The sequence below is a fragment of the Salmo salar genome, chromosome ssa05, assembly GCF_905237065.1.
Source record: "Salmo salar chromosome ssa05, Ssal_v3.1, whole genome shotgun sequence".
NCBI classification, from domain to species: Eukaryota; Metazoa; Chordata; class Actinopteri; order Salmoniformes; family Salmonidae; genus Salmo; species Salmo salar.
In genome coordinates, this window is record NC_059446.1 from 50,023,692 (window position 1) to 50,036,507 (window position 12,816).

At 41.1% G+C, this 12,816-nt stretch overlaps 1 protein-coding gene across 10 annotated transcripts; it reads right to left on the minus strand.

Moving 5' to 3' along the window:
• Positions 1-1,486: 1,486 nt before the first annotated feature.
• LOC106605052 (dual specificity protein kinase Ttk) lies at positions 1,487-12,600 on the minus strand. 10 transcript variants are annotated; one of them, XM_014200301.2, is made up of 25 exons: positions 12,451-12,600; positions 11,980-12,072; positions 10,219-10,441; positions 9,574-9,680; positions 8,932-9,075; positions 8,431-8,542; positions 8,220-8,304; positions 7,582-7,688; positions 7,413-7,494; positions 7,113-7,221; positions 6,698-6,920; positions 6,477-6,583; positions 6,215-6,358; positions 5,846-6,012; positions 5,480-5,619; positions 4,889-5,021; positions 4,599-4,691; positions 4,214-4,371; positions 3,324-3,475; positions 3,060-3,184; positions 2,876-2,950; positions 2,575-2,751; positions 2,374-2,473; positions 2,153-2,238; positions 1,487-2,066 (listed from the first exon to the last, which is right to left on the minus strand). In XM_014200301.2, the coding sequence occupies exons 2-25, from the start codon at positions 12,068-12,070 to the stop codon at positions 1,980-1,982; spliced, it is 3,027 nt and encodes a 1,008-aa protein (XP_014055776.2). In that variant the 5' UTR covers positions 12,071-12,072; positions 12,451-12,600; the 3' UTR covers positions 1,487-1,979. The 10 variants fall into 10 exon arrangements, with proteins under 10 accessions (XP_014055776.2, XP_014055775.2, XP_045574281.1 ...); XM_014200300.2 differs by lacking the exon at positions 12,451-12,600 and having other exon boundaries at positions 11,980-12,360; XM_045718325.1 differs by lacking the exons at positions 9,574-9,680; positions 10,219-10,441.
• Between the last annotated feature and the right edge of the window lie 216 nt (positions 12,601-12,816).

A 12,816-nucleotide genomic window follows, 5' to 3' on the forward strand; every position in this document is an offset into this window, starting at 1 on the left:
CAAATACAGTTGAAGTCCAAAGTTTACATACACTTAGGTTGGAGTCATTAAAACTCATTTTTCAACCACTACACAACTGTTTTGTTAACAAACTAGTTTTGGCAAGTCGGTTAAGACATCTACTTTGTGCATGACAAGTCATTTTTTCCAACAATTGTTTACAGAGATTATTTCACTTATAATTCAACGTACCACAAATGCAGTGGGTCAGAAGTTTACATCCACTAAGTTGAATGATCCTTTAAACAGCTTGGAAAATTCCAGAAAATGATGTCCTGGCTTTAGAAGCTTCCGATAGGCTAATTGACATCATTTGAGTCAATTGGAGGTGTACCTGTGGATGTATTTCAAGGCCTACCTTCAAACTCAGTGCCTCTTTGCTTGACATCATGGGAAAATCAAAAGAAATCAGCCAACCAAAAATTGTATACCTCCACAAGTCTTACTCATCGTTGGGAGCCATTTCCAAACGCCTGAAGGTACCACATTCATCTGTACAAACAATAGTATGCAAGTGTAAACACCATGGGACCATGCAGCCGTCATACCGCTCAGGAAGAAGACACGTTCTGTCTCCTAGAGATGACTACGGTTTGCAACTGCACATGGGGACAAAGAATGTACTTTTTTGGAGAAATGTCCTCTGGTCTGATAAAACAAAAATAGAACTGTTTTGCCATAATAACCATTGTTATGTTTGGAGGAAAAAGAGGGAGGCTTGCAAGTCGAAGAACACCATCCCAACCCCGAAGCACGGGGGTGGCAGCATCATGTTGTGGGGGTGCTTTGCTGCAGGAGGGACTGGTGCACTTCACAAAATAGATGGCAAGGAAAATTATGTGGAAATATTGAAGCAACATTTGACGACATCAGTCAGGAAGTTAAAGCTTGGTCACAAATGGGTCTTCCAAATGGACAATGACGACAACCATACTTCCAAAGTTGTGGCAAAATAGCTTAAGGACAACAAAGTCAAGGTATTGGAGTGGCCATCTCAAAGCCCTGACCTCAATCCTATAGAAAATTTGTGGGCAGAACTGAAAAGTGTGTGCGATCAAGGAGGCCTACAAACCTGACTCAGTTACACCAGCTGTCAGGAGGAATGGGCCAAAATTCACCCAACTTATTGTGGGAAGCTTGTGGAAGGCTACCTGAAATGTTTTACCCAAGTTAAACAATTTGAAGGCAGTGCTACCAAATACACTCAATGAGTATGTAAACTTCTGACCCACTGGGAATGTGATGAAAGATATGAAAGCTGAAATAAATCATTCCTCCTACTATTATTCTGACATTTCACATTCTTAAAATAAAGTGGTGATGCTAACTGACCTAAGACAGGGAATTTTTACTAGGATTAAATGTCAGGAATTGTGAAAAACTGAGTTTAAATGCATTTGGCTAAGGCGTATGTAAACTTCTGACTTCATACACACAACAGAAAATGGACAGCTGAAAGAAATAAAACATCAATAATACAGTTAGCTAGTTCATTTGTTGAGCATTTTTTTTGTAATTACATGTTTGAGAGTACAGTAAAATGTGCAAAGTAAAGAAACACAAAAGTGTCCATCTTAAAAAGAAAAAAAGTGTAGATTCATATCCTTCAAGATGCGAGCAAGGGGAAGTCATGAAGACATGAGAGAATAAGACATGGAGATGGTAGAGCATTTATGGACCCTGCGTAAAAACAGTTAAAATGCTTCCTTCTTTCCTCCCATCCTCAGTGTTATCACTGATCTAACATACTTGGATAGAATAAAAGCAAAGGTTCCATTTCATAGCTTTCACCATTCCAGATCAGTGATTACTTTAAAAAAGGGGAAGGAAGTAAGGATACATTTTCAAAGTATTCAGACAGGGCCAGTGTACTGCCAAACAGGATGTATTTTTCGGGTTGTGCTGGAGCATGGCATGGGCAGTGCCTCTATTGGGTAAAGCTCGACTTAGGCTAGGAATGGAGTCCCATCTGCTGACCGCTACATCTTCCAGTTGAGCTGGCTGGATGACTTTACACACCCTGCAGCTTCCAGTTTCCGACCACTGTTGCACATTTTCGCCAAGTTCTGTCGATTGCAGAGAAGACGCCAGTCAGTTAAAGCAAACGACGATAAGACAATAATTATGGGAAATTCCACATTGTTATGCTTACATTAGCAGCCCTGGCAATGCTGTTGGGAGACTGTAAGGCAGCGAGCTCGTTGAGGATCCTCTTCAGATCGTTATTGTCAGGAGGTGCTGAATGGAGATAGAGAGCGAAGACAAAGTGAAAGTTGGTGCAATTCGTTTTTCTTATTTAAAAATAAATAAAAACACTTGGTATTATGGCAGGTATGAGGTATAAATATGCATAATGTGTGCACATTTATGTACCTGGCACAGGTGACTGTTGCTGAGACTGAAGCTTTAGGTATGAATGCTCCAGCAGCTCCGCGATGGAAATCCGATCTCTTGGGTTTCGTACCAAGCACCTCTGGTGGTAGAAAAAAACATATCCCACCAGATACCATTTATCCATGTCATTCACACTCAACCAAAAAGCCAATACATAGCAGAATGAATGGAATCACTCACCTTCAACACATCTAGCAGATCCTTCTCTGCAATGTCAGGGAACTCTATCTCATGGGTCGGGTCAATGATGGCGTGTAGCTTGGTGATCTGGTTGGTGATGGTCTGGAATGGAGTCTTCCCATAGGTCATGCAGTACATGATGCAACCAAGGGACCACACATCACCTTTAGTACTAATCTATTAATCAAATCAACAGAGAGATTTATTATACATCATTAAACATGCATAAATGAGTCCATATGGAATATGCATGTATTAAAAATAAATTGTTTTGGATAAGAAGGAAGGGACATCAGCGCACCTTAGAGCTTGCCTTCCCTGGCTGGGATGAAGTGTCTTTGATGGCTTCAGGGGGCATGTAGTTCAAGGTCCCAACCTGTGTTTAGGATTTTTTTCTTGAAGATCAATATCCTTATTTTGGAAAGCTTCTGGTTATGTATACATACATTATTAACTACAGTTGGAGAAGGGGGTTGTGCTCTTACTTGAGAATCTTTCATAATGCTTGTCACATCAGGCTGGATGCGGTTTGCAATGCCAAAGTCGATCAATTTCAGCGAGGCATTCACAATCACAAAATTGGCTGGCTTCAAATCACTATGGACAATACCTACACACAAAAAAGTTACAGAAGAAAGTTAAAAGGCTTGTTATAGAGAATGCAATGCTTGGCTATGAGGAACTTAGAAAACATAAGGGTTACTGATGAAGAGAGATACAGAGTTCAAGATAGATGGAGAGATAATAACCATGTTTGTGGATGGTCTGGACTGCCTCCAGCATATTCTTCCAGTATAACTTCCTCTCCAGCGGGTTGACAGTTTTACGGTTCCGTAGCCAGGTGCTGAGGTCCAGGTTACCACATTCCATCAGCATGTAGATGTAGCTGTTGGTTATTTCACTGGAATAAAAGAGAACTTGACTGATAAAAAGCACTGCTCACTGGGAATCACATGACATGTATAGTGGGATGGAACAGAGGACCACAATCAAAATATGTTGTGTTGGGGACTCCCGAGTGGCACAGCGGTCTAAGGCACTGCATCGCATTGTTGAGGCGTCACTACAGCCTGGGGATCGATCCCAGCCAGACGTGACCGGGAGTCCCATAGGGCAGCGCACAATTGGCCCAGCATCTTCCAGGTTAGGGGAGGGTTTGGCCAGGGGGCTTTCCTTGGCTCATCGCGCTCTATCGACTCCTTGTGGTGGGCGGGCGCCTGCAAACTGACTTCACTCGTCAGTAGAACTGTGTTTCCTCCGACACATTGGTGCGGCTGGCTTAGAGGTTAAACGAGCAGGTGTTAAGAAGCAGTGCAGCTTTGCGGGCCATGTTTCGGAGGACGCGTGACTCAACCTTCGCCTCTCCCGTTGGGGAGTAGATACAAGATCAATGAAACAAGATCGTAACTACCAACTGGACATCACAAAAATGGGATAAAAACAAACAAACAAAAACATTTGAAATACATTGTGTTATCCTTCATCTTTTTTTTAAATGTAGAGCATGAGACTATGTATTTTATTTTAATGTTTGTACCAGTACCACAAGTTTTTGTTATGTTTTGGATGTGTATGTATTTTGATCAAATAAATATAATACTAGACCCTAGCTGAATAAGTCAGAGTAATGAACACTCACTAATCATACAGCTTGATGATCTGATCACTGTACTGCTGCAGGCGATTGAGATGCTCTATCTCGTTCTTGTAGCTCTCCACTGTCTGGGCATCAGCCTCCTCCAGGTTCACATACTTCACAGCAAACAGCTGATTACGTTGGTCCAGAACCTGGTACACCTGAAAAGACAAGAGAACCTACCATCAAACCAGCTGAAAAAACATCAAATTGGCCATAAAACCACCTGTAGTACTTCCCTGGTATCTTCCGGTTTCAAACAAATTGAAACAGGGAAGAACCATCTTAAATTGTCCAAAAAGTAAGTCTGTTTTTTGTTTTCCGTTGCACAATGTTATGAGAGCTTATGTTACATTGTGCCCTAATGAACAAGACAACTAGCCCCTACCTTACTGGATCCACCTCGACCAATCATCTTCAGGACGAGGAACCGTTTGCCCTTTATCATGATGGACTTGTTCGAGAGAGCAGCTGCAGAACCCTGAAGTAACAGACAAGTGCAGAGTCATTCAACCATAGAGTTCACATTTCATTTGACATAGGTCTAGAATTTAAACAACAAACTCACAAATAGAGAACATAACTAGGGCCATGACTTAGTTCCTCCTGACCTGACTGCGTTTTGCCTGTTCAGGTCAAGTGATCAGGGAAATCCCATGGATGGCGTTTGTGGTTTACCTGGTGGGTCTGTTGGGCATAGGACGCCTGGCTGAGGGGGGTGCACGGCTGCTGCTGGGCAGGGCCGGCTTTATGGGCTGCTGAGAGAGGGGCCGCATATGGGGGGTTCCTCTTGATCCCAGGGGTAACGTAACTGTGAGGAAAGGGGAATTCAAATGTCAAAGAAAGTCCTGTTTTTTTGCATCACTGCTTCCCATCTTTCCTCTGGATTCCAAGACTAAACGCACTCACAGATCTCACTACACTGTCTGCCGTGACTGTTACTTACGCCACGTCACAGTATGGATGACAGTCTTAAATTTGCATTATGACACTTCAGATTTAAATATGATAATTTTTTCACGAGGTAGTTCTCAAAGTAACTTAAGTTCAACTATATTTTTCTTGAGGGCAGCTTTACTGTAGATCAACTTCTTGCAATGGGAAGTAATTGGTAGTGTGATAAACCATCTTTTCAGATTAGCTTCCCCAACACTGACAATACCATTTCCTAATATCTCAAGAGCTGAAATAGAATCATTAGATTATGGTGAGTAGGATCATTGTACAAGAGCTGCCATGTTAGATACATGTCCTGTCCAGCCCCCTCACCTGTTGGCCCTGGTGTCTTTGTAGTTGGGCATCTGGCAGTCGACGGGTGGGTTGAGTCTGGATGGGAGAGGAAGGGATGGGGTGGGTAGAGAGTCCACCAGACGTGGAATGGGTGTGAAATCAGGAGGGGTGTGCTTCTCCTGATGACGACAAAACACACAAAGTTAAACTCAGGAGGTTAAAATAGAAGAACCCAAAAGAAAACAAAAATATAAGTGTTAGGAGTGTCAAAACAGACGCAAAAAAGAGACAGAAATGTGGTTTTAACTCAGTCATGAGAATGAACAAACTAAATTGGAGTTTGATGCCAGCACCTTTATGTTGATAACACAGTTGTAACCCCAAAAATAAAATAGCAAGCCAAACCTCTGGAGACACAACTCTGCTGACGTGGGCTGGTATTTTCCACCCTGAAGACAGCTCCATACTAGAGGGTATGGGCTGTGTCTGGCTCAGAGGTAAACGGGCGGGAATCTCCGGCTCCCTCTCTCTACCATAGTTTGACAGACTCAATGACGCGTGAGACACTGGCTCTAAAAAAAGAAACACACATAAGGAATCTATTCAACTAAAACTTACATCAGCCATTATCACTTTGTAGTCAGGATGAACAGATGTCATGTTCATTAGGTACCAAACAGGAGAAAACAGAGAAGGACTACGTTTTCCATTCCATGCCCTAATGAACACCACCAAGACATACAGCATATTTTACAAAATTTAAATGAAACCTACCTGGGAGACTCTCTTGGTCTTCTGCGGGGAGAAACTGGTAATTCCCGACTTTTAGTTTCTGCATTGCAGTCTCAATTAGTTCAGTGGGCTTTGCGTTCACCTGAAGGGCTTTCTGTAGTATTGACGTGCCTTTCTTGACCTGACCTTTTGGAAGAATATGAACAAAAATCTCTTCAGTATCAAAATATAAATGTTCAGTGTCTAAACCATATATTATGCACAATCGTTTATGTAAAATTAAAATAAAAAAAGGGCAATCTACCTCGAGCAACCTCAAACTGAGCATGTGCTATGTGCACAAAGGCAAAGCCTTTGCAGTTGGATCTCGCAACGATGAAGTTGTCCCGAGCATCGTCTGGGTCATCAATGCTACGGAGAACATTTTTATACAGCCATCAAACCAATTCTAGAACACTGGATAACGCATGTGAATATATGCAGTTTTCTTTTTTAATCTCCAAAAACATCCTGAAGTACACTCACCCTTTGAGTTCAGCATATCGGACCAGCATCTTGGCATAGCTCTCACTGTTGCTGTACATTCTCAATGGCAGTCTGGAGAAGACTCTGGAATAGCAGTCCTTCAGCTTTAGGAGAAGGTTGGTGTCTGTCTGAGGATTGCCCCTCTTCTCCAGCTTGGTCAGATACATCCAGCAAGCCTCAGGGGAGTTGGAACCGATTATCTGGTTTATATTGTCAGTGCTATCTACCATTGGAACAGCAGAGAACATAAACTTGATATGAGTGAGAATACATTTTTTCCCAAGTTTACCATTCTGTTAGTGAGCACCTCTATGAATATGTCGGTGTGCGCCAACTAATGCTTCTCACTAAACATGCTTTTTGCACCGTCAACAACTAGGCCAAAATGGTTTCACTTCAATGTAAAGGTACATACCTTCCATCCTAGTGGCATCTCTCCTATCTTGCCTGTGAAGTAGTGTAGTGGTGGAGTCAACAATTCCCATGTCCTTCCATGGGCGTGGCTCAGGACTAATGATAGGTGTCTGAGAGAACAAATCAACAATGATATGACTGCCCAATCAACATCTGTCTTTAAAATAAGATTATGTAAGATATCACTTTACTATGCTCTGCATGATATTGTATATAATTGTAAACAGTTGGGCCCGGGCACTAGAAAATTCTTACACAATCTACAATTACAACTGAAAGGTGGGGATTTTCATTCACAAACCTTAAGATTGAAGAAGTCCCCATCTTCAACACGCTTCTTGGCCAAGGACAAGGTAAACGTCGCACTTGAACCAGAAGTTTGCCTAAAACAAAGTTACATTCATCAGTTTAGGCTTTGTAATCCTGTGTGTTCTGGTAGTGGTCCCTTGACATCGGTAAAAAATGCTTACCTGGACAAGCTACTTGAGATGGGAGCCTCCCTCTTCACTTGTCTTCCATCACGGTCATCATCATCCATTTCTGAGATTGCCTGTAGTGCACTGCTCTCTCTCCCTGGCTAGAGGCAGGATAATAAAGAACAGGATATTATTTAAAACCAGAGAAGTGATGGAAAAACGACTTAGGGGTGGGAATTGCCAGGAACCTCACGATATGATATTCTCACAATACTTAGGTACCGATACGATATATATTGCAATTCTCACGATTCTATATGTATTGTGATTTGGTACTGTGATTTAATTGCGATTTGATGTCCCAAACATAACGCTCACTATATGTCTGCTGCAGAGACAAGAGAGAGCCATAATAAAAAACAAGTTTTGATCAGTCATGAAAAAAAAGGGCTGAGAAGATGTTAGCTCACTATTTAAAAAAATAATATGGAGAACAAGTTATAGGATGAAAAGTATCTGAGTTTTGCCGCAGGTACAGCCAACTAGCGCTAGCTAATGCTACCTAACAAAAACCAAATCTATACTTGTCAAAGTATCTATACAATATTGTCCAGAATAATATTGCAATATGTAACTGTATCAATTACCACCACCCCCCCCCCACCCCAACACTACTACTAATAAAAACTAACCATGCCAACGGCTCTCTTTCGTTGAGACCCAGACCTCCAAGCTGGAACCTCGTCCTCTTGGGGTCCATTCCGTGGTTCCACTGTTCTAAGAGAATGAGAAGACCAGTGTCAATTGTTTTTCACGAGACAGAATAGAAGAATGTAAAGCAAAACAAAGAGAGAAGCTTGGTGTGAGAACTTGGCACTGTAAAAAACAAAACACTTCTTTTACCCTGAAGAAAAAATACTGGAAAGCTGCAAGTCGCCTGTACCGTCGGAGTTTCTCCAGACTTTGCGAAATTCTGTTCCATTTTTCGCAGAACCATGTGTATTGTAAGTTGAGACTGAAAGAAAAATAGTTTTGACAAAACAATAAGACAATTTATATACAGTACTAGTACACTAAAGTAGCATAAAAGCTGTGATTGCATTAAAAAAAATCTAGGCTGAAGAAACATGGTTATGTATTATACCATTTCATACCTTTATTAAACTAGGCAAGTCAGTTAAGAACAAATTCTTATTTTCAATTACAGCCTACCGGGGAACAGTGGGTTAAATGCCTTGTTCAGGGGCAGAATGACAGATTTTTACCTTGTCAGTTCGGGCATTGGATCTAGCAACCTTTCGGTTACTGGCCCAACACTCTAACCACTAGGCTACCTGCCGCCCCGATGGGCTTCAGGTTAATACGGATCTCAAATGGGATTGGAAATTGGACATAAAAACAAACCTGGTACATTTTCCTTATCCTCAGAGGAAAGAAGTTCTGCTTTGCCCAAAGTCAAGTTCTGCATAGCAGCCTCCAGCAGGTCGTTGGGTTTGGCATTCAGTTCAATGGCCCTCTGAAGTATCCAAGTACTTTTCTTTGTGTTGCCTTTTGAGATGGGGGAGTAAAATAATATATATTATAAAAAATAAAATCTGACTAGATTTTTTATTTTATTTAACTAGGCAAGTCAATTAAGAACAAATTCTTATTTACAATGACAGCCTACCGGGGAACAGTGGGTTAAATGCCTTGTTCAGGGGCAGAATGACAGATTTTTACCTTGTCAGTTCGGGCATTCGATCTAGCAACCTTTCGGTTACTGGCCCAACGCTCTAACCACTAGGCTACCTACCAATAATACTTTCCTGCAGCAGTATGGAGTTTCTGAATGTGACCTTCACAGATTGGACTGATGCATGTGTCGTCAGTAAATAAATAAGATGTTAGAGATACAATAGGTGCTATGGGTGTCTGAGTATTTATCCATATGAGAAAGCTGGTAAATCCATGGAGCTAAAGCTTAGTAAATAACCCAAATTGTGCCGTCTGTGTGTATAAATCATCAACGCTAGTCAAACCTAAGATTATTGTGCATCTCTCTACCTTGAGACAGTTCAAACTGAGCATGTGCAATGTGGACAAAAGCGAAATCCTGGCAGTGTGTAGTCGCAACATTGAAGTTGCCCTCTGCCCCATTGGTGTCTTGGATTCTGAAAGATATTAAAGGACTCATTTGACGGAACTAAACTAAATACCAAAAATATCTATTTTCAAAGGGGCAATCTGGGATTGGCACATCCATTTTTTGATTTAAACTAGGAAATTAGCCATTGATGTTTGGAAGAAAATACATTTACTAGTATACATTTCTCATGAGCTTAGTTCAACTGTCGTAATCCATCAGAACCCAACATCTAAACTTATTTGTAAACCATGTAATTGTAAACAAAGACTGAATAGTTTCAAAACATGGATAAAACTATGATTTTGAACTCATGGATGGTCAGTCCTTGCATCCATGAATTTGAGAGGTTAAATTTCTCTAACCTCATCCCTCAGCTGCTAACAAAAGTGTCAGGGTGCCCACTTTGTTGTTTTCCCGAATCCCAGATTGCCACTTTAAATATTATTAATACACCCCACACATTGTATTTTTAACTGATGTAGCTAAAGTACAATCAACAGAGGAACATGTTGCAAAACAAGGCTCAACCCTCTCATGGAAAAGTATGATCATGGTTCACTCACACATTCAGCTCTGCAAATCTGACCAGCATTCTGGCATAGCTCTCATTTTGGCAGTGTTTTCCCAGTGGCATAGTTGAGAATACACGGGTATAGAAGTCTGTAAGCTTTTTGAGATGACTAGGATCCAAGTGAGGGTCTCTTTTCTTCTCTAAGTCCATCAGATATGCGAGACACGTTTCAGGGGAATTTGAGCCAATGGCCTGGTTGATATTATCAGTGTCATCTGCATGAAAATGCGAGGGAAAAAAAGACAGTGGGTGACCATTTACAGTACCAGTCAAAAGTTGACACACCTAGTTATTCACCGGGTTCTCTTTATTTGTACTATATTGTAGAATAATAGTGAAGACATCAAAACTATGAAATAACACATATGGAATCATGTAGTAACCAAAAGTGTTGAGCAATCAAAATATTTTATATTCTTCAAAGTAGCCACCCTTTGCCTTGATGACAGCTTTGCACACTCTTGGCATTCTCACAACCAGCTTCATGAGGAATGCTTTTCTAACAGACTTGAAGAAGTTCCCACATATGCTGAGCACTTGTTGGCTGCTTTTCCTTCACTCTGCAGTCCAACTCATCCCAAACCATTGAATTGGGTTGAGGTCGGATAATTGTGGAGGCCAGGTCATCTGATGCAGCACTCCATCACTCTCCTTCTTGGTCAAATAGCCCTTACACAGCCTGTAGGTGTGTTGGGTCATTGTCCTGTTGAAAAACAAATGATTGTCCTACTAAGAGCAAACCAGATGGGATGGCGTATCACTGCAGAATACTGTGGTAGCCATGCTGGTTATTCTAAATAAATCAGTGTCATCAGCAAAGCACCCCCACACCACCTCCTCCATAATTCACAGTGGGAACCACACATGCAGAGATAATTCGTTCACCTACTCTGTGTCTCACAAAGACACAGCAGATGGAACCAAAAATCAAAAATTTGGACTCATCAGACCAAAAGACAGATTTCCAGCGGTCTAAATGTCCAGTGCTCGTGTTTCTTGGCCCTAGCAAGTCTCTTCTTACTATTGGTATCCTTTAGTAGTGGTTTCTTCACAGCAATTCGACCATGAAGGCCTGATTCACGCAGTCTCCTCTGTACAGTTGATGTTGAGATGGGTCTGTTACTTGAACGCTGTAAAGTATTATTTGGGCTGTGATCCGAGGTGCAGTTAACTCTAATGAACTTATCCTCTGCAGCAGAGGTAACTCGGGGTCTTCCTTTCCTGTGGTGGTCCTCATGAGCCAGTTTCATCATAGAGCTTGATGTTTTTTGCTACTACACTTGAAGAAACTTTCAAAGTTCTTGAAATGTTCCACATTGACTTGTCACAACACAACTGATTGGCTCAAACGCATTAAGGAATGCAATACAACAAATTAACTTAACAAGGAACACCTGTTAATTGAATTCCAGGTGACTACCTCATGAAGCTGGTTGAGATAATGCCAAGAAGGTACAAAAAGCTGTCATCAAGGCAAAGGGTGGCTACTTCAAAGAATCTCAAATATTACATTTTAAATTTGTTTAACTCTTTGTTTGGTTACTACATGATTCCATGTGTGATTTCATAGTTTGTCTTCACTATTATTCTACAATGTAGAAAATAGTAAAACAAAGAAAAACCCTGGAATTAGTAGGTGTTGAAACTTTTGACTGGTACTGTATTTGCAAACTCAGTGGTCTTATATACGGGCATATCATTATGTACAATATATGACGCATTTTGCCATGGACGAATGAAATCGAGTTATTACCTTCGATTAGATATCTTGTTTTAATTCGGTCGAGTTTCTGACACAACATGGCAAGTTGGTGCTGTCTGTCTGTATGCTCCTCCTCCAACATCTCTGCAGAATGTAGACAATGTAGCTAATATGTTGAGGCAGCTAACGTTACTAACTGTAAGCCTAGCTATCTATACACACAAATATGACATCTACGCTATAGTGCGATATATACTTCTGACGTGTGAATCAACAAGCAGAAAACGGACCCTGATGTTAATAACCAGCTCGTTGGGATATGTGTAGCTAAGTTAACGTCCTTAGGTATCTAATCATATGCATATTGTCTAGCCAAAGCAAAGCTAGCTTAGCTAATAACGTTATCTCTAGCACGTTAACTACGGGTCGTGGCGGAGCACAAAGACGTGCAAGGAAACAAAGCTATAAAGCAATCCAAATCACTTTTTTTTACACCGTACATTAGATTAAAACAAATCTCACCTTTTCTAAAAATGTACTTTCACGTGAAATAATTATACTTCACTGCAAAAAAAAATAAAAACGTCGGTCTGTTTATAACACACTTAGTTTAAAAATCACCACTTCCAATTACTTCGTCAGCTCATTGGTCAGTTTGTATGGTTGACTACGCCCCCAAATATTCGAAATACTCCTCTCACTTCGATGAAAATTATTTGTAATTATGCTCCGGGCCTCCGGCCATCTGATCATCCATTCCAAGGGTTCAATTAGCAATCATGCGGACCTGATGATGCCTGCTATATTGCAATGTGTTAGTGGCCTACGGGGTGTCCTAATTAGTTGTCCATAATAAATCCATAGATTGTCTGGATGACATTTATGCTT